Here is a 23881-nt window from a genome sequence, read left to right on the forward strand (position 1 = left end):
GCGGAGGGGGCTCTGAGTCACCCCTCGCCCGCTTCCCGCCCGGCGGGGCGCATGCGCGGCGGCGGCGGCGGAGTTGTGAATGGCGCGGCTGTTCGGGCCGAGTTTACGAGCCGGGAGGAAGTCGGAGGGGAGGGAGCGGGCTGGGGCGGGAGCGGGCGGCGGCGGCAGCATCGAGCTCCGGCGGCGGCTGCGGCTGCTCTGCGTGCGCCGCGGGAGGAGGAGGGACGGGAGGAGGGAAGGGGGGGCGCCGCCGGCGGGGGCTAACAAAGGGCGAGGCGAGCGCTGGGGCTGGGACAGCGCGGGGCGGGCGGGAGGGAGGGAGGGAAGGAAGGAGGGCAGCCGGCGGCGGCGGCCCCACCACCATGCCGCGGGTTGTCCCCGACCAGCGGAGCAAGTTCGAGAACGAGGAGTTCTTCAGGAAGCTGAGCCGCGAGTGCGAGGTGAGGCGGCGGTGGCGCGGGGCTCCCCGTTCTCTCCCTCCCTCCGCCCGCCGTAGGGAAAGTTTCCGCGGGCCGCGGAGGCGCCGGGGCAGCCCCGCACCTCCCCTCAGCTGCGGCGGGAGCCGAGCCGGCGGCGCGGGGAGGCGCAGTCAGTGCACTCCGCTGCCCCCTTATCGCCGGGATTGGCCCCTCCTGATTGCGCGCCCTGTTCCCCGCAGATTAAATACACCGGCTTCAGGGACCGGCCGCACGAGGAGAGGCAGGCCCGCTTCCAGAACGCCTGCCGCGACGGCCGCTCCGAGATCGTAAGTGGCGCCGCGCTCCCCGGGGCCCGCCGGGACCGGGCCGCGCTCGGCTCGTGGAATAAAAGTTTGGGGAAGCCGTCGGGGCAGCGAACGCTGCGCGGTGCCCAGAGCTCGGCGCCGGGACGGTGCCCGGGGCCGCTCCGTGAAGGAGTTTTCCTTAAGGAGCGGCATGACATCGGCTGCCTTTCAAACGCCGGGGAAAGGTGGTTTTGGTGAGCGGGCGGCATTTTTGCCTGCCTTAGGAGCAGCGCTTTTTCTGTGGAAGGTGTCAGCTCGCTCCCGAGCGAGGAGAGCAGTTGTGAGCGCCGGGGTGACAGGGAAGGAAGGAAAACCCCGGCACGGAGAACGCGCTGCGCTCCTTCCCTGGGCACGTGCTACAGCTGCGAGCTGCTCATTTCAATATTTAGCTCTTTTTCTTTTTCTTCTTCTTTTTATTTTTTCCTTTTCTTTCCGGAAACAGTAGCTTTGAGAATTGAGTAACATTGTTCAGAAGGCGCTATCGCTGTTTGATGTATTTGTGAACTAAATCAAATGCTTTTAAATTAAGCGTAGAAACTTGCAACTTCAGCTCCGTTTTTCTCATTCATTAAGGTTAGTTACAAACTGCTGTCGCCCTCTGAAATAAGAAGTGAGATGAGGTATGGCTCAGAGTAGTCAAGAACTGACTCCTTGTTTCCTGGTGTGATTTCTGCTCCAGTTTGCTTCTATAGGATTAGTATTTTGTATTGTAACTCCACTATTAAAATGCAGAAGTGATCTCTTTTCCATTTAGAGTATATAGTGAAAGACAAGATAAAACAGAAAATAAACCCCACTTCCACCAAGTTTGGTTTATGAGCATTCTTTAATTTCACGTGGTGTACATACTGCTAGACAGTTCATAATGAAATGATTCTTATGCACATCCCAAAATAATGGAACACCAGCTACTATAACTGATCTTGTTCATTTGTGTTTGTCAGTAAATGAATACACATTCAAGAGCACAGTTACTTTTTACTGAATAACTTTATTTTAGCTGAATCTTATCTTGTTATCTCTTGTTTTAGAACCTGTAATATTATTTTACAAGAGGCTCCCTGTAGACAGGTTCTTAATTTTACTATCTTTTTACATTCATTTTTCTTTGTGTATGTTTGCTTCCTTTAAGAGAACACCAGGGAAACAATGGGTAGGTTAGGAGGACATAGTTTACTAGCATTGGAAGTTCCTGTACAGGTGAAACTGCAGAATATACCTGAATCCCTCCCTAGAAAAAAAGGCCATGCAGCTTGTAACTAGCTTTCTAATGCAGCCTATGCAGTTATTTATATAAATGGGAAATTGCTGTAGTTTCCCCTTCTGAGTCTGCTGCTGCCTTTTTTTGCCAGAACTTCTTCCCTTGGAAGCTACCAGTGATGCATGTTCTACATATTTTCACTCTACTTAATTATAAAACAGGCTCTATATTTCTTCATCTGAAACATCTGGTTTTGTTTTGTGAACAGGGCATGAGTAGTCAGGTTTATTTAGAAATGTAGTGTGTGTAATGACTGATGTTAAGAAGAGCTAGTAATTTTACTTTTTTTTAAGTCTTGAATGTTTTTTTTTTTTTTTTTTTTTTTTTTTAGTTTTTTTTCACCAGACATCAAGGATTATTCTTTTATCTCCAAAGGGAGCCTTTGCAAATGACCTTACAATTTTGAAGCAGAAAAAAAAAAAAAAAAAAAGCCCAGAGAACAGCTCAGATATTGAATGTAGAACCAGCAGTAGGTTGTTGGTTATGTGTGTCAAATAGCTCTTGATTGAATAAAGGAAATAATTTCCAATGTTAGTGAGAAGTAACTGTGAAGTGTATTAAAAAAGATTTCACATTTACTGGTAATGCTTTGATAACTTAAATAACTCATGTGTTTGGTTTGCTTTGGAAGGTACTTGTATTTATGTTGTCTGTGTGTAGGTCAGATCGCCCTTGTACTAGCTGATAAGCTTTTCACAAAATTTGCAGCATAAATGTCTGATAGCTTTTCAGACTGGGCTTTAAAAGCCTCTGCAGACAAAACTAGAGTTTTCTTACTTTCAAGTTTAAAACCAAACTAGTGGTGTGATTTTTTTAGATAATTATTATTATTTATTCGTTTGTTCTTTGATAGAAGTTAATGGCTTCCATGTAGTCTTGTGCGGTTATTAGCAGGACTGTTCTCGAGTTTTTTAGTATTGACCTATGATTTGATAAGCATATGGGTACTTTAACTGTATGGTTTTGTCTCTTCAAAGGGAGGGAACAGGCTTCAAAAATCCAGAGAGCAAATATCTACATAGCTTTTTATGGTTTAAATGGTACCTGCCTGACTCTGAAGATGTGGAATTTGTGTACTTTTATCTTCTTTTCTCTGCTTTTCCCCCTCTGTTTTTCATTGCCCTCTAGCACACTTCACTGTCTTGCTGGGTTTCCCAGAAAGCAAATACAGTCCTTTTGACCCAGTACCAGAACTGGGCTGGTCTTTAGGGCTTCAGTGGTCAGCTGGTTTACTCTCAATGATCTCACTCCTAGATATTTTTAATGTATAAATTAAGGAGTATAAAACACATATTTGCTAAAGATGCTCGGTGGTAGGAAAACAGTTCTTGAGCAGACTAGGTAGGGAAGACTCAGTGTCACAAATATTTGGAGATAGGTACAATTTTTTGTTGATGTGTAAATAGCATCCCTTGCAAAGCAAAAGGATGATAGAAGGCAGTGAACTTGATAGTGGTGGTCTGCAACTCTGACAGATTTGATGCCTCCTATTTGTGCAAGTGTATCCTCGGTGCAACTTTTGTTACATCAGTTGAAATGTTTGTCTTTGCAAACAAATATTAATGCACCGATACAGCATTCTTCTGGCATTACTAGGACTGATTTGTTAATTTTAATGACATTGAGAATGTGCTTACAGGAGACAAAACAAGCAAGCAATAGCAACAACAAAAATTTAAAAATCTGTTTGAAGGATAGCCTGGAACCAAAACTGATTGCAGAGCATTGTCTCCCTTGGAGGAGGGGGAAGAGCCAAGACAAAGCACTTCTACTTTCAATATGGGAGTTATTAATCCTATGACAGTGTTGCAGTCCATGACTAGAACTAATTTAAATAACATGTAGCTGTAGTGTCACAGGTAGCAGTCAAGTTATACCATGAAGTGGCTAAATTCTGGGTTGCTTGAAAGAAATATGCTTGTCAGGAAATTCTAACTGTAAAAGTAGTAGTTGTATAGCTTTTAAGGAAATGATATTCTAGATTAATAACCGTTTAAATCTAAGTGTAATAAATACAGCCATTTGATTGCAACAAATTATGTTTAATCCCCAAATTAAGTGGGATTGTGATAGGAGTGATATGCTGTGAGTCTGTGTAAATATTCACATGCTTACAGGACAGCATGCTCACCTGTACCAGAGAGGGGTATAAATACTGTGAATCTGACTTCTGCTTGCAAAAATAATTTTTTATTTCATGTCTAGGAAGTGCTGTACTCATCATGGCTTGGAGTTGAGATATGCGAGCAAATACGGGGAGTTTCTAAAGACAACTGAATCCCATTTTCATTTGAAATTGTAGAAATTTGTTTCCTTGAAAGCAATGCTTGCTTTTTCTAAAAAAAAAGGTCTGGCTTAAGCAAGACCCTTTAATGATTTTACAAAGGCTGCAGCTGAGAAGAATTCCTACAGTTGCTTTTTCTCACTGACACAGCGTCTGCTGATCTAGGTGTCACTGGTGTCTTAATGTGGCACGAGGACTTTGTCCTGTGAAGCTTGATTGAATTGTGTATTGATGCTGCATGCCAGTAGATGATAAAATAGGAATATTTATGCTTCAGTTAAGTGTCTGTCTAGGTATAAGTAGATTTTGAAAGGGAAGAAATCCATTTATTTTGAAAAACGTTGTTCTTAGTAACAGGTCTAAGGAGTTAATTTTCCTTCAGCAGTAATTCTTTTAGAGATATGCAACTTCTTTAAAAAGCATGGGCAGTTTTTAATGTTGCAGGTACTAAGTTGGTGCAGGGTATCCAGACAGAACTGAAAGGACAGATTCTAATGTCAGCAAAACTGATTTGAAAGAAGTATTGATTCCATGTTGTTTTTATATCCGAAGCAGCCAATGGCAAATGTTGTCAAAATGGAATCAGATGTTTGTAACTTAATACTTAAGAAAAATGATGAGTGCATGTTTTTGACTTTAAGTATTCTCTATGCTGCCTGGCTTAAGACATAAACTGATGTAAAAATAAATGACTGCCTGCATAATTTATGTAATGTCTTGCTCCCTGATCCTGTTTGTATTGATTTTTCTAAAAGGCTTTTGTGGCCACAGGAACCAATCTGTCTCTCCAGTTTTTTCCGGCCAGCTGGCAGGGGGAGCAGCGACAGACACCGACCCGGGAATATGTCGACTTTGAAAGAGAAGGAGGCAAGGTAAGGAGGAAATCGTTGAAACTGAAAGGAATTTTTTTTGTTGTTGTGCTTATGGTCTTACTGGTATGGGCTGCCGTGTATGATGTGAGATTTCTAATATCTCACGTCTCCGTGCAGGTAGGTAGTGATGTGAGTACAAGTGAAAGCTGGTAAGATAAAGTATTGCTTTGTTTTAAAGCATGCTAATGTTTAGGCAAATGCAAGAATTGGGGAACATGGGCAGCACTGGTGGCTTTGTGTTTTTTTGAAGAACAAAACTATTTCTCCTGTCATGCTGTGATAAAATTTTGGGCAGCAGTCTAAATTTGGTGTTGTGTAGGTGCTTCTAAAGCGGTTCAGAAATTAGACTTTAGCCAATGAATTGTGACAGACTAATGAAAATTTGCACTTTCAACAGGTTATTTCATTGCATCTTTGGCTGCCAGTTGGTACAGCAAGCAGTCAGTGTGCTCTAAGTGGAATGAAGCTTTTTCTCTGTTTCACCATCAGCTATAATAGAGGAGCAGTGTCGCTTTCAGAATTGATTTCTGAGTCTCTTTTTCTGAGGTGGTTGTCCCATAGACTGATATTGAAACTCAAATTCCCTAGTGACAGTGATGGTTACTGTGAAGCTGTATTAGATTTAAAGTCAGAAACCTTGGTTAGTGTCATCAGAATAAAGTTACTGAAATCACCTACAGCTGGTTTTGTTTTACAGGAAAAACATACCTTTAAAATATAGATGCTGTCTCTTATCTGTGCTCCTGTAGGTGCTTTGGGACTGATCCAAAGATCACTGAATTCAATAGGATTCTTTCTTCAGAACTCAGTGGGTTTAGACCAGCACTTAAGCTCTCCTAGTTTTTTCTGTTTCAGGCTAAGTTTTTTTGTTTTTTTTTTTTACTTTCAAAAACTTTTAATGGACTACAAAATCCTTTCTTTTGCCTATTTTTTTTTTACCTACCCTTGTAACTAGAAACAGCTAATGCTACCAAACCTACCAGGCTGGAGGAAATACTTGAAGCATATTCAGGTTTAATGGCATATTGGGCCTTTTAAATGCTGCTAGGTGGAAGATAAATATTTCCTATAGTGGGAAAACTTGATTGGAAAAAAAAAATTCCTGAGGGCAGTTATGGTATGTGGAATTCAAGTTAATGAGGTTTTTTGGAAAAAATTGTTTTCCCTTTAGTACTGTGAGGCTTGCAGAAGTTTGACAAATTGGGGGAGAAGTGAAGTTGGCTGTCTGGGTACTGACTGCTTTGCTAAGGAAACTGAATTGAATCTGGCTCTTACTGAAAAATATTGATTCTGGCTCACAATTGAATGAGGAATTTTTCTTGTAATGTGTAAGAAGACTGAAGTCTCTTCTTGCCAGTTCAAAACTAATTTTATTTACTCCTATGATTTTTTTTTTAACTTTATTTTCTCCAAATGAATTCTTAAAGTACTGAACTACTTCATCCATTTTCTTGTGTTGTCTTAATCATGTAAGAGCATGGTAGGTATGCTGTATATTAAAATAGAACATGAGACTCATTAATGAATGCCACTCCTTCTTTTATGTGTGTTTACAGTAAATTCTAGACTGCCTCACTGAAATGTTAAAAGAATTCCTCTGAATGAGGCTAGAGGTGGACAAACAGATAAATGGGAATAATATTCTGCTGTGAGCAAATCACAAATTCACTGTTGTAATCAGCCCTTTTTGTGTAAATCACACATGAATGCAGGCTTGCTCTGCAGAGAATTAAACTTCTCTGAAATTTAGCCACTCCCATGATTGGAGCTGAGGAATGAGCAGAGTGGGAGAGTGTTTTATGTTATCAACGGAAACAGTTAAGAGTTTCATATGAACTGTCTGAGATTTTGTTCTCTCTAGATTTTTGTCATTTGGTTTAATTAAGAATTTCTTTCATAGGCTTCAGCAGTCTCTTAAAACCATGTGACTTTTGTAGCTCTGTGCAACATTGTTTTATGAGCTTTGATTCTTGAGGCAGTGCATAATGTGTGTTTGTTCATCACTGGATTTATGCCAGCAAGGCATGTTTTTAATTATATGAATAAAAAAGGCTATGGGGGAAGCTGTCAGTTAATAATTATCTTAAGCATTAGTTTGAGATCTAGAATGTAGATAAACTTACCAACATTAGAATATTTTATTCTGGAATTCTGCTTCGGTGTTTGGCTAAACAATGATGGCCCAAAATAGTTTATCCAGCTTTGAAGTATGTCACTATTGTGCTAAAGCAGTTTTGTAACAGATTGACAAAGCTACCAAGGCAGTATCTGCTAGAATTGCTGCTTGAATGATTGAATTTTAGAAAGACCAACACTCTTGTGAAAGTTGGGATTCTGCAAATACATACTTCATAGACTTGAGGTTTTTCAATCTGGTATTTCTTAACTGAGGGGTTTTTTTTATATGCTTAATTTGCCTTTTAATTTGTTGCATCTGATGTTCACAATGGGTGGGTAGGCCTCTGGTGGATACCCTGTCTTCATTAATCCAAGAATTGGATGGCTCTGTGTACACTTAATGTTTCTACTCATTTTAAACTCAAGTTTAACATTTTTTTTGAGATAGCTTTAACATTCTGAGCTGTCTTTGAGCTGCAGCAAATTTAATTGTCTGTTTGAGCAATTTTTCAGGTTTGTCATAGCAGAAGAAAAAGCAGCACTAAAAATAGGTCGCTAGATCATAAAAATAATAGAACATTGTATTTCATTGTGATTATGGGGGTGTGTGGGGTGCGTCAGATGCTGTGTGTATCCTCTTTCTGGGGAGCTGAACCATACCAAGGCTTTCTGATCCTCTGTGTTGTCAGCTAATATCCAGGGGTTTTTAGTTGTTTTTGGTAAAGAATAAATGAGTAGATGTTAAGAAATTGAAAGATAGGCAGTGTAGTAGTCTAATGTATTGCCTGAAATATTGGTTGATTAAACCTTGCAATTAAATGGAGAGCTTTATTTTCACCTTGGTTTTCTGGTATCGTTGACTTAGGCTAGTTTTATTGTGATTAATGAAGTTCTGTAGTTTTTATTTCAGTTTTGTACTGTGACATAAGAACTTCAGCCTGAGCTGTGTGTAGACTTCAGTGCTTCTTAAAATCTAATCTTTTTCAAAGTCCCTTTGTTTTGTTAAGAAGTGTCTAGTCAACTTTGCATGATTCATTTTGTATACTTCTTAGAGTAAGATAATGTCCCCAGCTTTCATTTCTTACTCAAGGTGTTTCTATAGCTCTGCTCTTTATTTCCTTCAAGGACATTAGTTCTCAGATATCTTTTTTACTGCTTAAATACCAGCCACTGATGAAGTCTGTGAAGTTGTTTTACTTCCCCTCCCCTTTATAATACAATTCTCCATCTCATTCTAATGCAGCTTTACTTCCTGTCTGTTCTTTGGTGGCAGCTGCTCGTAAACCAGAATCTTACACACGGGTTTATTTTGCTCTGATACGCTGTGAACTCTGTAGCTTTGGAGGAAAGCACATCAGACATGATTTAAATTGATTCAGAGTGCCTGCTGTGCCACATGTGATGTAGCTAGGATTTCCACTCATTAACCATTGACTTTGTTGTAGCCATAACTAAAGATTTTCAGTTTTCTTCCTAAAGATGCCGAGTTTCTACTCGCACAGTTTTTTGTCATAACTAGATTTTATTTTACTCTAAGTTGATGTTAACTGGATGACTATTAAAAGAAAACAAATCTTTGTTAAGCTGCAGGTGTTACAGTCGAAACAGAAGTGTAATGAGAAATAGTTTTTATTAAAATATAACACCTGTTGAAGCAACAGCCAGTAGAACCAGCTTTCCACTTTTCCTGAGCAGCCTTAAACAATTGTTGTCCTTACTCATACCTTTTGGGGTTGTGATGACCCCAAAATCTTGTGGTAGCTGGGAGAGATTCTCCTGTGAGGTTCAGCAGGTGCTCAGTGAAGGGACATCAGCTGCTGGACTGGCTGTGTGCTCAGAGCCTTCGAGGTACTTTTGCCTGCTCCAGCCAAGGGAAGTGGTGTCCTGATGAAACCCACATCACTGTTGTTGCTTTTGATCTTTCTCAGACTTTTCTGTTAGCTTTAAATAAGGAGGTCAGTGTGTGGTTATTCTCACAGCAGACAAATGGGTTTGGTGGTGTATCAAATTTGTACCCAGCCTGGCTAAACAGCTTGATGATTTTTTTTTTTTCCATTGGAGTTGCTTGGTGGAGTCCTGTAAAGGCTTGGTGGATGAGAAGAATCCATTTTCTTGATGATCCCCTTGATTAGTTTTCATCCAGTATCATCTATATGGTTTGAGTAAATACTGGTTTTCTATAGATGCTTGTGATCCTAGAATTTATTGTTGTGTTTGTGTGTAAGAGTCCTTTAGCTGGCAGAGACTTCTTGGTTTCTTTATCTTTCTTTTTCCCAGCAAAATCCTTTGTTTATGCTCCTAAACCCATTTTTGCTTTAGAGGAAGGTGAAACTTTTTCTCTATTTTTTGTCTAGATACTTAGAAGTGTTCTTCATTATGACCTGCTGTTGCATGGAGGAGAGCTGTTTAATCCAAACTCTGAAGCCACAGTCATAGTGTACCTGTGCTTATTTATCTCACAGTTAGGAGACGTCTCTAGTGCATACAGTTTATACACTATGAACAGTTAGGAACTTGGATTTTGGGAAGAGAAATCTTTGGAGGACATAGGCTGGACACGTTGTCCTGGCAGGCAGCCACTGGCTGGCTTTGGGCAGTTGTTCCTGCAGAGTGATTTACCATTGTGTGCCCTCCGCTGCTGGAGTGTGAGTCACCCCTGGCACCTCTCCTGTGCTGAGGATCCACAGCCTTTCCCCCGGAGTCCTTTCACTCCTCATCCTCCAGATCCTTCTGTGACTGCCGGTGGCCTGTCCCTGCCGTACAGGGCAGGAGTGACAATGCCATTTTGGAACAATGCATGGGAGCAGCACTTGCAGCACGGCTGTGGAAGTACTTAAGGTCTGCTGTCAGTAAACCTGCTTCTGCTTAGCTGTTATTACGTATTCTAAAAGCAGTTATTCAGTCATACTACCTTGAACTCTTTCCAGTGGCTTAAATGCACTCATTAGAGTTGTATAGACAAGATTTCAAATATACCCATGTCATCATCCTAAAGTTTCCCAGAAGAGGAACAAAATTGGAGTTAGTGAGCTAAATTTTGCAGCTATATATAAGGACAGATGAGTGCTGTGTGGATGGAAGCAGTACTTGAGATCTCTGCAGCATCGATGCTGGAAGAAATCCAGACACTTGGATTGTTGAATTCTCTTGTTTGCATATCAGCCTCCACTTACTAAGCAAAGTTGCTAATATTATGCTGCTCTCCTCTTCTTATAAATGAATGAGAAAAGTAAGAGAGTCAATGTTGAGAATGTCTGCTTATTTCTGAAAATCATTTAATAATTCATATTAAAAATAGAAAAATTCAATAAGATGATGAAACATTTGCTTCAAGAAACTGTCATTTTTCTGAAAGTTACTGAAATGGCTCTTCAAGCTTTATTGTCCAAAGCACAAGTAGCAAAATGAGCTCATTAGCTTGCATAATTGCAAGTTTTATGTTACTCTGTTAAAGTAAATTTCCAGTCATTGCTAAGGATGTTCTCTGCAGAAGCTGATAGTTTTCTACAGAATAATTATGACACTATGAAATTTTATTGAATGATGAAAGCTGAAGAGTTGTTAAAGTATACAAAAGACAAAAAAATACTCATTATTTTAAGTCTTGATGCAGCACTACTTGTTGAGGAAATGTTGAACAGTTTTTCCAGACTTGAATCCTGCTTAAGGGAAAGGGTGAGGCTGTTGGAGTGCTCAAGAAGGCAGTGAAAGCCAAAGGGTAGAAGAAGCAGTTTTCCTTGCCCCTCTCTTGCTTGGGTCAGTTCCTGGATTTTTTTTTTAGTTGCTTGCCCATGTCATCAAAATCAGGTAGTTTATTTTTTGTACAGTTGAGTATACTCGCATTATATGATTTGAATTTCAGTCCAAAAGTAGAGGATTAGTAGGCTGTTTATTTGTACCCAGGTAGCATGGTGTGCGAGTGATGCGTTTTAGATAAAACCTCTCTTTCTAATCCTCTGTTGCAGTTGCTATGTGATTTTCTGAAACCTTGAAAAGAACAAATTTCTCAACCAGTTTTGAAATTTGTCTGGAAAATATTCTGTCAAGCTGGCAGAAGACTGTGTGTCTGTTAGTTACTGGGTTTGTGAGCAGAAGCATGCGTGTGTACTTGGAGCAGCAAAACCAGCAGCTATCCTGGCAATATTTTGCTGCAAAAGCATTATTCTTTTTAATTGTTGCAAGGAAAAAAGTGCCTTTTTTTTAATGCATGCCCTCTACATTAAGAGGGAATGTAGGTTTAAAATCCAACCATCTTTCTTGTGTAGAATCTAGTGTAAAGGTAGGCTGATAAAGACCCTGTAGAGTTTCACAGGGGAAAACCCCAGCATATATTTGCCTTTCAGATTTTTCTTGTTATGCTCCTTGCATTTTTTGTTGATTTTCAGTTCTAGCTCTGTGGTTGGTTTTGTCTTTGAAGGCAAATGGATATAGCATGAGCATGAGATGCATTTCTCTTAGGGAGGAATTAGTCCCTTCTGTAGTGACAATGTGAAAACTAGAAGCCGTCTACTTTGTGCTTTGTATTGGGGTTTTTTGGTGGTTTTGGTCAAGTCTGGTTCATGTTTTCTGCTTAGTTGAGAAATTGCAGTATTTTGGAATGATGAACTGTATGGAGACTTGGTTATTAGATGATGAGTATAATTTCTGTGCAGCAGCATTTTAGTATTTTTTCTATGTGAGCTTCCAAGTGTAAGTACTGACCAGTTATCTTAATCCAGGAATAAAATGCTCCACAGATTTTAATCACATTTGTTCTGACATCCTTACTGCTTCATATGTTCTTAGTTATAGACTTGGTTTTTAGTTAAGTGAAATAGCAATCTGCATAATTTAATGAAACATTGATCTTCTTTCGAAAAGGAGTCATGATTACATAGTTGAGCTAGCTACACAGAAAAAGCTAACAAATGCAACCAACCAAAAAACCATAAAAATACCAGGTTTTCTACAAGGGACTTTTAAATTCTGACTCTCCAGTAAGGTTAGGAAAACTAGTCAGCTATTCCTTTTTTGATGTTTTAGAAACCAGATCCCATCACTGTAGTATTTCAGTAATACACAAAGCACCTTGAGAGAGGTTTTGTCACAGCTCTGATATTACCAAGATACTTTCGAAATGAGTCTGTACATGGGTATTTCTGCTACATAGAATTGTAAAAATGGATTATGTTGCATCTCAGTGTTTACTGATATTTGTAGTAAAACCTTATGTTTTACTAAGCAATTTTAAAGTATGCTTACGTACATAAGCATACTTTAAAATTGAACAAATTAATAACATCTGACCATTGGGTTTTGATGTTGAAAATTGTAGTATGTCCTGAGGTGTTTTTTTTAGTTGTGAATTAGAGTGCTTTCTTTCCTCAGCTGCAGGTGAAATGTCTCTGTGATCACAAGGAAGCAGAGCTGGAGGAATGGGTCCCAGGCAGAGAAATGGTGGTGCTGGGCCCAGGGAGGTGTCCCTGGGCAGTGCTCCTGCCCTGGCCAGTGCTGTCCCAGGAGTCCCACCTTGGCAGCCGCTCAGGAAACAGCGAGGGCCTCTCGGTGGTGGTGTGGTACAGCTGTGCCATGGGTGCCACCCTTAAAGAACTTGAAGGTGCATTCATCTTCAAAGCCACAATTGGGTCATATATGCATAAGTGTTTAGGAAAGGCTCTGGTTTGGTCAGAGAGTATCGATTCCCTTGAAGAAGGGGAAGCAGAAGAGTGTAAGGTTTGAATTCAAACAGAACCTCATTTTCATATAATGGAAGAAATTCCAAGACGTAGCTTTTAAAATAGAACACATTTTCTTTGTATGTTTGAAGATAGAATAATGTGTTTTGAGGGAGGAAACAGAAGGATTGATGCAAATTAAAAGCACTAAAAAGTCTTTATTTCACTAATAGTCACTTTCTAAATGAGATTCTTTTCAGCTGTTTCTATTTATGCTTCATTCCAGTTTAAATTATGTTACAAGGTTATTGTATGGAATTATGGAGTCAGATAAATGCTGTAAACTTGTTCATGACTTGGTTGCTTGTCATTAGTTTCTTTTAAACTAATGATCAATATCTGAAGGAGTTGTGTGAAGCCTTGTGTGAAGTTAGTAGCTTCTGCTGTAACTTCAGTTGTTACGCTAATGAAGTTACTATTCTGTTTTGTTCCCCAATTAGTTGAGGATTTTAGTGTATAAGTTCTGTTACAAAGTTTTAGAAAAGCTGTGGGTTTGGTTTTTTTTTTTTTTGCATTTCATAGATTGCTTCCTCTCTCATGCTTTGCCTCCTCTTTGAAACCAAGCTAGAAACCCTTCTCTGTGATATGAAAGTGAGTCTTTGTATTTTAGGGGAAACACAGGGATGGGACTGATGGGACTTTACATTTCAGAGCAGTCGTGCCACATCTCTGGCAAGATTGAAGCATTTTATTGATGAAACTGCGTATATGATCATATGCTGTTGCTGTTAAAGGAAACAGTTGAATATGTAATTTCTCATTTGAACATTTTGTACAGGTTGTTTCCTTTTGCTTGCTAGTGTATAACATTAAGAGGTAATATTAAGAGAAGCTGAAATGATGAGGTTAGCCTTATCCAAATTAACACCTTTCTTTCTTGGAGTAAGTGTTCAAGCCTGTTTCTTTCTTAGTGGTCAGTGTTTTGTGTGCAATCACCAGGGAGACTGCTGTTTCAGTATTTAAAAGTGGGGTATGATTCAGGGGAAGGTGGGATCAGCAGTGGGATGGATGGATGTGGCTTGTTATGAATGGGCAGATGTGTGCGTGATGAGGCAGAGGGTGAGTCAGAACTGAGCCTCTTCTGAAAGAATGCTTTTTGCTCCAGTGTGCTGGGAAAATGAAAACAGAAGGGAGGGGACTGCACCACTTCACTGGGGACTGGTGTTTCCTGGGGGGTGAAGTTGATCTCCTCGGTGGCGCTGGCTGTTGTGAGCCTGCTGATTCATTACTTGGTGGGTGGTGAGAACTGTGTGCAAACGCTGGGGAGGAAATGGCTTGGTTGCTGTAGGGAGAAGGAGCATTTTCTGTAACTGCAGGATGTGTGGATGGAGCACACAGATAGCATACCTCCAGCAGATCAGTTAAATACCCTGCTGTTGTGAGATAAGGGTTTACTAGATGACTAAAATAGGATGTGAAACCGAGGGGTTTTGTCTTGTGCTAAAATACAGTAACTTTTTAAAAAGTAATTGAGAATTGTCCTCTATTTAAGTGGTTTGGATTTTAAAATGTGAATGAATGGTGTTACAGGAGCCATGGCCCGTTCTTGTTCTTAACAACAGAGATAATTCCCAGTTACTTGGAGTTGGAGGAGAAGGTTTCTCATTTAAATGCAGATAAAAAGAAATAACAGATTAGTTAAAAGAATACAAAAGAAAGGTGAGATACACTATATGTTGAAGGTGTGGCACAGAGGTCTTTGAGAACAAGCCAGCAGGGAGGCTGAGGAAGCACAAACACAGCTCAACAACTTAGAGCCCAGCGAAGCCTATTCAAGCAGCACCTTCTCAAGTTTGTGTGTGTTTACGGTGCTGTTTGTCCTCTATTCAGATAATCTGCCAGGAGATAAGAGTGTTTGCTCTTGCTGCTTGTTCAGTCAGCAAGCAGAATATTTGTTCTAATACTAAAAGCCTGTTTCCAGCGTAAAAGTAACATGTCTGTGTTTCTCATTTAAAAATTCTAATGTTGCTTTGATCTGTAGTAGGAGTTTGAAATGGAAGATGTAATTTGAGATTAAATTAGTTCTGTAATAGCCAGCCAAGCAAAAATTCAACTGCTATAAACCAGTAAAATTTGGATATTTCAGTATGTGACAGTTTACCTAGGTCTCCTAGTCTAACAAAGCCTTGGCTGTGACAGTGTGTGGAAAATAAGGTGCAGAATGAGACAGAGCTTACTCTCATCCTTCAACATGCGTACAAAGATTCTTAACTTAGTTACAAAACTGTCCACTGTCAGTGGCAGAAAAGCCATACTTCCTTTGGTTTATAGGATGGACTGCATTCTGAAAAGAGGCTGCTGCACAATTTGGTTTTTCCTCTTGAATGTCCCTATAATGGTGTTTCTTTATGTAGCATTAAATTTGTCCAGTGAATATGAATTTGGTAATTGCCTGACTTCCAACCTCTGCTCCTTCCTTCTGTTCTGTGGTGCTTTTCACTTGTCTCTTGAATTTTACAGCACTGACTGCCAGGTGTTATTGTGAAAAGTACCCAGAGGTGTGTAGAGGATTTATAAAATGATTTAAATGCAGGTAGTCTGGGGTTAGCAGTAAAACCTTGAAAGAGTTTTTCTAACAAAGACATGCTTTTATCTACTTCTCTAATATTGTAGGGGGTGGAATTTTGGGTCTTTATGGAAATAATGCACCTTTTGCCCTTGGTCTCCTAATTTACTGTCTTGAGGCAATTTTCAGAGCAGACAATTCAGAAAATTTTTGGAAGACCACTTTGCTGGATTTTTAGGTGCCATCATAGATAATGTTCACAGAAAGAGCAGTAATTTATTATTAATTCTGTTAAGCTCAGAAGTTGAAAGGGAACCAACATGGCTTTATCTGAAAGAAGGAAATATGTGGTTAAACGTTTTTGACTATAATCTTAGGTGGTTTCCATATTCCTGAAAAGGGAAAGGGGAAAAAGGAGTTTAAATTCCTTTCTCTAAAATAAATTTAAAAGTACCAGTACGCATTATTGTGTTTTAATGAGAGAAAAGTTCCTGCATAAACTCGTGGGGTTTCAAGATGAATGATTACTAGGTTTGAATGATTATGTGGTAATTTCAAAACTCGGAATAACTTGAGAAGGAATTCATGCTTTCAGAAGTGAAAAATGTTTGTTTATCCAAGTTTTGAAGACCTCCTGAATCCGGTGGTGTAAGGCTTCCAGGGCTCTGATTCAGGAGCAGGGGCAGACTACTTCATCTGGAAAGGTCAGGCTGTGTGCCAGAGGTTCCCAAGCTGCTGTGTCAGCAGCTCAGCTGTTGGCCGGCGTGCTCCGGGCAGATTGTAGGATCAGGAATCGCTTCGGCTCTGTCAGCTTGCTTCCCCTTTGACTTCTGAAGACTTTCATAGAATCTGCGGCACTGCTGGGACTTCAGGTGGTGCATGAGGTATTGAGCCCTCGGCAGCTGTGTCTGAGCTACCTGCAGTTTGTTCTGAGGCAGGAAGTTTGTGTGTAAGGCCCTGGCAGCTGCAGTGACCAAGGCAGCTGAACGGCCACTGAAATGGGTTAGTATAATATTAGCATAATATTCCTTATCAAAGAAACAGGCAAAAAGTATTCCTGGACAACTTGGAAAGCTGCGTTTTGTCATCTGTGGGAAGGCCTATGTAACTTGGGATGTCCCCAGCTGCTGTTGTGGGCTAGAAGGATGGGGGAGGTTGAGTGAGAGGTAAACTCTAAATGGAAGTTGGCAAAGTGCTTGTTTGCTCCTGCAAAACATAACTAGCATTAGAGAATGGGCTTTTTTGTCTTTATAGACCCATGGTTAGTTTATGCTGCCTTTTTATTTCCCCTCTTGAATTATTCTTCATTTGCCTTAAAACAGAATGACAGTTCTAATAGCCTCTTTTAACTGTCTTTAACTTCTCAACTAATTAAATACATCTATTAAATGGATGCTGAGTCCTTCATTTGTTTCTTGAGAGATGAATGGGTGAAGACTATACTGAAGGGCTGCAATGTATTTTGTATGTTTGAAATGTTTAATCTTGAAATGAGGGCTGTGGGAGGTGGTTTCCTGGTAGTCCACATCTTACTCATGCTGGTTCTGACACCTCTGCTCTCAGAGGCTGTTGGCTGGTAGATGAGCCTGGTGTGCTGTCCCCACGGTGTGCTGTTGTCCCCTCCCAAGGCTGGGGTGTGAGGACTCTCTCATGGGCTGTGAGTGCAGGCACAGAAAAGCAGACTGTGCTCTTAGCAGAGACCCTGCAGTAGAAGTGCTGGTGGGAAGAAGATATGCTCAAACAGATAACATTTTTTGCTCCATTACTGAGCTGCTGCATGTTGTACTAATTAAAAGGTCTAAAGCTGTGTCACTTCATACCAAAGTGTGGTAAGTTGTAAAAATCAGTCTTGAAAATCAAGTGTTGGTTTTCTCCGGCAAATAACATTACTTGTTTGCCACTTTGATTCATGTTATTTGTTCCCTTTTTTCCACTCACGGGTTGCCTTTCATGCTGTTCAGTGCTTAATTCTGCCAGCACAGCCTTGGCATGAGGGAGGCTTCCCTTCCTCTGTGCCTCCTGCTTCTCGAGCTCTTTCTTTTTTTGGTTGAGTGACCTTAGCTGGTAAGAGTGGGACTGAGCAAGTAGGCACAGTGGGGGTGCTTTGAAATGCGTTATAGTGCTAAACATCAATTAGGCTTTGATGAGGATTTGCCAGAGGATTAATTTAGAGCTGTTAGAGGAGGCTGTCTGAAAGTTCCCTTACCTAGCTGAGCCTGAGCTGCTCCTGAAGGCTGAAAAAACTCAAATGGATTTGGAATATCTAAGCAGTCTTTCAGTCTGAAGTGGGTGCAGGCGTGTGTGCAGGTTTGCCTCTCTGGTGATTCAGCATAGACAAACTCCTGTTTCATGAGAGCTTTTGACTTGCCAAGTAGGCTAAAATAATTACTAAAAGTTGATTTTTTAATTTTTTTTTTCTCTTCTGTACAACTCAGGTAATTTTGCTGTGACGCTTTATTTTGTTTTAAGACTGATTAAGTCTTGAAATGACTGACTGTCATTAAGTATAACACATCAAACTCATTTAGTTGTATTTGCTTCTTTTTAAGTTCCCTTGTGACATCACTGTATCATCTACTGTTGTCTAGATGCAGGGCCTTAAGATCATGCATTATTCCACACTGCAGCACAAGGCACAGTGCACATTGGTGCTGTACTTGGGTTTTCATCAGCTGATGTTGCTTCTTTTGAAGAGCCTCACACACATGCTAGAATTGACACAGGAAGACTGACTTATTTTTAGCACAATTGGTATGTGGTGTATTTTACTGAACTCTGAGTAGTTTGTAACTTTGAGGAGGACTGAAACCAGTGCTTGGGTCTTTGCTGAAATCCCTCATTTATAGGGATAAAATACAGTGTTTCTTAGGAGTAGGAAAGAGTGTACTCAGTTAGCTATTTAGATGTGCTGTAGGATCCTCCCTGACTGGCAGCATGCCACTATCCTTTGTGACACAAAGGTAAGCTGACAAGAAAAACTCTTAGTTTAACTGCAAGCAGTAAGAATTCTAACTAAATCCTGGTGCACGCCAGTTTATAAAAATGAGAACACAGCTTTAATTTATTCCATCCAGTAACAGTAGGCAAAAGTTAAAGCACTCACTTGATTAAAATGAGTTCTTGGAAAGGAAAGCAGAAGAAGCTGTTAAATGGAGTCTCATGTTACCAGCTGGTTTGAATGTTCTTCTAAGAATACATAGACGCCTCCTGGATCAGTATTTTCATTGTGCAGGCACATGTGTAAGAGCTTGCAAATTCTAGCATGTGTTTTGGTTTATCCCAGGTGTACTTGAAAGCACCTATGATTCTCAATGGTGTCTGTGTAATCTGGAAAGGCTGGATAGACCTACAGAGACTGGATGGTATGGGCTGCCTGGAATTTGATGAAGAGAAGAGCACAGGTAAGTCATCTGCCCTTGGCTACTGTACTAGATATTGTTCTTCTTCTGGAGGGAAACACAGTTTTTTGCCTTCACTTTGAGTACAAACCCCAAAGAAAACATGTAGTATGGAAGTTCAGAAACATGTGGTTGTAGCAAAACACTACTTTAGCTACATTAGGTCAAAGTGTTAGGGGCAAAAAAATCATTGTAAGTTACAACTTGGAGGGATGTTTGCACTGTGACTATGCTACAGCGTAATAAAATATTTTAAAAACTTTGATTCTTCCAAATACCAGGAACACTCCTCTGTTGTGCCTTGCCTCTCCCTAACTTAAGAAAACTAATTAGCACATTAATGAGGTGATGTTAATGTGACTGTGACTTATTTGATATTAAATAGAAATACTTTGTGTCAGAATGTCTTTGAAGCAGTAGCAGCCCTGAGCACTTCCTTCATGAAGCCTAGAAAGAGAGAATAGTTCTGCCGCGCTTTGTGAATCCATGAGAAAAGCCACAGACCAAAGCTTTTACTCGAAATCCACTCTTTGCTGTGCATTCACTTCTTGCAAAGCTGTGTCAGTGAGTGAGCTCAGTTCCAGCTGCAACAGGGTCAGTGCTGTAGACTCCACAGATTAGGAGACCTTCAAGCTGTAATGCCTTACACAGCCAGGACAAGTGTATAGCCCTGAGGAATGTGATATAAATCCCGGGGTTCTTGATTTGTAGTTACTAGGTTTGATACGTAATGCTGAGTCAACTGAGAGCTGATGGGAACATGCACTCAGGAGGAGACAGTGTACCCTTTCCAAAACTGGAGAGTGCCTGAAGAAATGGGCACCCTTCCAAAAAGGAGAGGGTCAGGTGACTGTGGGTTTAATTTTTCTCAATTTCCCAGTAAACGTTTTTGCAAGTGCTTGGATTACTTTGGTTTCCCAATGTGTACATGCTGTCTTAACAACACTTAATCACAATTCCCTTTTGTTGTCTTCAGAAAGTGTTTGTGCACTGAAGTTGTGATTTACTTTTTGTGTGTGAGGGGATGTGTGCACGCTCTCAGGTGCCAGTACCTTCCTGAGTTGTGAGTACAGGGTGCTGAGCTGGAGGTATTGCACTCTGTAGGTCTGTGTGGATCTACAGAGATGTTTGCAAGCAGTTACAGGTGTGTAACTTGTTTTTAGTTTGTGATTCTTGGTGACCATGAGGTTGTCAGTGGTCATTCTATTTGCTACAGTAGTAGTACCTAAGGGTGCCCTGTGTCATAAAGAACTATATAGACACAGGAGTGGCTGCACCCTTATATGTGTTAGTATTGTAAACATTTGGGCAATCTTTTGCATTCTTCAGTTTCCTTTTTCCTGTATCTCTCACTCTGGTTCCTTGTTTAAAACTGTTGTAATATTGCTGGTGGCAGCTGACTGAGCTGCTGACTTTGATCCCAAAATAACACTGGTGTCAGAGGGGCTTAAGTGCCTCATACAGTATTGCCTGTGTACCCACCATCCTTTGTAAGAGGTCCAGCTGCTCTTCATACCCCCCTCATTTTTTGGAAGCTTAACAAATGTAGTGCTCTTGCATTTTCCTGTCTCTTACCACTTCACACTAAGGCTGGATCAAATAAAATTTTTCTTTGCTGTCATATTTTGGAAAACATACAACCCTTCACCAGGTCAACACATACTTGAGGAAGAGAATCCACATCTGTTAACACAGAAGTATTTTAATTGTACCTGTTAGCTACTGTTTTTTCCACTTAGTCCACAGCCTGTCCATGTCTTGCTACTAAGTGGTCTTACTATTTGTTACTGAAAGCCCTGGTTCCGCTGCTTGCTCAAACTTCAGTGGGCCAACACAACAAAGCTGTACATACATGCTTGAGTATCTTCCCTCTTTGGGGCTGAAATTTCCCAGAATTTGAGTGTCTTTTAAGAGTCTGTTTCTGTCTTCAGTACTTTTGCACCCTTCTGTAGTAGAGCATCTTGCTATCTCCCCTAGCCTTTTCCTACAAGGCTGCTGTGAGGATTTGTGTTTAAGTGTGGTGTCTGAAAGCTTCTCTTTTTAAATTTTATTTTCTGGACTGGAAGGTTTGGTTTTGTTCTGTTGTCATGTTTATTGCTCATTCTGTTGCTCATGTTTTGCCTCTTTTTTTTTTTTTTTTTTTTTTTTTTTGGTAAATTTTATAGACTAAAACTAAGATGTATAAATTATTTGGTCTCATACAGCTGAATTTGCTAGGCTATTATTACTAGAATTGAGTGACATTTAAAAAAATGGTTAAATTCCTGTTTTATAAGGTTGAGTTGTTGGTTGTTTTGTTACAATGTATCACCAAGAGTAGAGCAGAATTTTATGTTTTACTAAAAAAACATTCTGATGCTTTTATCCCCTTTCTCAGACATGAGCAAACCAGTGTTTCAGCTGTCAACACGTCTTCATTCTGGATGTCAACATACTGATTTTTTTTTCCCATGAATTTCTAAATTAGTTTTCTTTTGGTTATGACCATTTCCTTAAAATATTCCACCCAAGGCTGTATGTCAGCCTTTTATTTCATGACCACTCTAAATGATGGGGAAGTGTAAAAACCTTTGATTAAAAAAAGAATTTTCTTCTATTGAAGTCTGATTTAAAAAAGAGGGTAATAAAGACATACATACCTTTTGTAAACTAGAACTAAGGCAGCTTTTCTGGAGTCATCTGGGAGACGAGCTTATCTGTTTTCTCTCTAACCTTCTGCATTATTAAGAACAAATTTACTTTCCACTCTCTGACCCTGGCTTCTGTGCCTTGTATGAACACTAAAATGGCTGTAAAGGGCAAAATTCTAATCTTAAAATAATATGTGGTGTTAAAGAATTATCTTGTTGGCAGCTTTAAACATTGCACACGCGTCCCCAGAAAGTGACAGCGCAAGGCAGAGTCTGGGATTGGCAGCTGTTTGTATTTCCCTGCCTTGGGCCACCAGGGAGCCCCTTCACATCATTTCACAGAGCAGCTCCAGGGCCCACGGTTGTGCCCACGGCAAAAAAGGCAATTTAACATTTTCTCAGGCTGGGGATGCCTTATCTTAATTGAAAAATTTATGCACTTAGTCCCCAGGTATATTAAAACTTAGTTGTGCTTTCTACGTGTTTATGTCCTCTCAACAGTCAAGGTCAGCTTTTTTAAAAATTATCAACTTTAACATAACATTTGCATGTACGTGGGAATTGTAAGCAGGGTTAATAGTAATTATGGTTAAAGAGCTAGAAGGAGGGAGAACCAATACATTTTATCCCTTCCTGGTTTGTGGAACATTTTCAGATGGGACTCTTATATTCTGAAAATTTTAAAATTCTGATGGGGAACAGTAAATGTGTTAAAAGGTCTCGTTAAGAAAAATAACTTCCAACCGAATTAATAATGGCTTCACATTTTACAACACTTTATTTAAAACATTTTCTAATAGAAAATACAGTTTGAAGGAATTTTTGAGTGTTAGTTTATTAAATCTGTTCATATGCATAAGCCATTATTTAAAATAAGCAAAAGGGCTGTTGAAGATTTGCAGGTTTCTCCTCCATTGTATGGGAACGTGTGCAAATTGGTGGATGAATAATGTCTGCTTTGCACTTTCCAATGCATCTGAATTTAAGTAATATAAATGATACACAAGTATTAAGAATGTTCATACTGATGGACCTGCAGCAACTTTTGATACAATGAAGGATTTATTTGATTTGTAACTTCAATAATACTTTTAAATGCAAGAGAATTAAATTACCTCTGTTTGTGTAGTGATGCTAGTGGACTCTGTCTAGCTGTACCTGTGAATACTATCTTCAAAATGGCTTTTATAAGAAGAATAAAGTGTCTTACCTTTTACATATAGGACTTCTGAGAATTCCTAGCCTAAAAAAAAAAAAAAAAACCAGCAGCATTAAACTACTTTGGAACAGCAGCTCTCCTTTGAAAATGTATTTTAGTAGTAGCTGCATTCCAGCTTTGGTTATCTCTACTGCTGTAGTGAAGGTGAGTAATATTTCATTAACCTCTATTGACATTTGCTGGAACTCGCCTGTGTTCTTGCAAGTTCTGCAGGACATACTTGACTTTGCTGCCAAAGGATAGTTAATATTCAAAAGAAATGTGATTTGGTGGAAATGAGGGTCACCTTTTGTGTCACTCTGTGTCATTTGCTTTGGTAGCAGGAGGATGCATTGGCACAACAAGCCTTTGAAGAGGCTCGACGAAGAACTCGTGAATTCGAGGATAGAGACAGGTCTCATCGGGAGGAAATGGAGGTGAGGGTTTCACAGCTGCTGTCAGTAACTGGTTAGTACTTTCCCAAAACTTAAGATTGTTTTCATTTATTTGTCTGTTTGTACAGTGTTGTGCATTTTGTTTGTTCAGTGCTGTTATATAAAAATTGCAAAACGTACTGTTTTTTACTGTCGTGAAATGGATTTCAAGTTTTTAAAGTTTTGATAGGAATTCTCTGATCGTGCACTTTTTTCCTTTCTGTAGATGGTCTTTTCTGTGGGTACTTAAGCTGTAAAGACATTTATTCACAAAGTTGCCATTTCTTTCTGAAATGATACTTTGATAGCTGAGAGAGGGATCTTTTGCCTTGTGCATTTCTCATGAACACAGAAAAGGCTTTGGGAGCTGCAGGGGCATAATTTTGGAGCTTGTTATCCCATGTTGTGGGAAAAATTACCAGCCAATTTAATCAGATGCCACAGTCTGCTTTCTTGTACAGGCTAGTTTTATTGTCTTCTCACCTTTTTCTTACTGGTGGGAAGTCTCACTCCTTTTTTTCACTGGTTTAGTTTCCCTGTCTTCTTTTTCGCTTCTTCAGGGCCCCACAGTCTTGAATCTTGTTCTTTCTTGATGAAAGCAGAAATTACTGGGATTGAGAAAAGAAGAGCCAGGAAAGGGAATGGAAACCAGCTGCTCTGAGATGTCAGAAAGGCAAGAGCTGTAAGAGGACAAGTAATAATA

General features: G+C 40.0%; 1 protein-coding gene across 1 annotated transcript in view; it reads left to right on the forward strand.

The window, feature by feature from the left end:
• The first annotated feature begins 328 nt into the window (after positions 1–328).
• The window catches only part of CBFB (core-binding factor subunit beta), a 37701-nt gene continuing 14148 nt past the window's right edge, over positions 329–23881 (forward strand). The window contains exons 1-6 of the mRNA XM_066327799.1: positions 329–440; positions 659–745; positions 5064–5180; positions 18802–18913; positions 19572–19576; positions 23086–23181. Of these exons, the coding sequence (XP_066183896.1) occupies positions 363–440; positions 659–745; positions 5064–5180; positions 18802–18913; positions 19572–19576; positions 23086–23181 (495 nt within the window). The 5' untranslated portion in view covers positions 329–362. The remainder of the gene's footprint in view (positions 441–658; positions 746–5063; positions 5181–18801; positions 18914–19571; positions 19577–23085; positions 23182–23881) is intronic.

This window comes from Sylvia atricapilla, chromosome 12 (assembly GCF_009819655.1).
Source record: "Sylvia atricapilla isolate bSylAtr1 chromosome 12, bSylAtr1.pri, whole genome shotgun sequence".
In the NCBI taxonomy this organism is placed as follows: Eukaryota; Metazoa; Chordata; class Aves; order Passeriformes; family Sylviidae; genus Sylvia; species Sylvia atricapilla.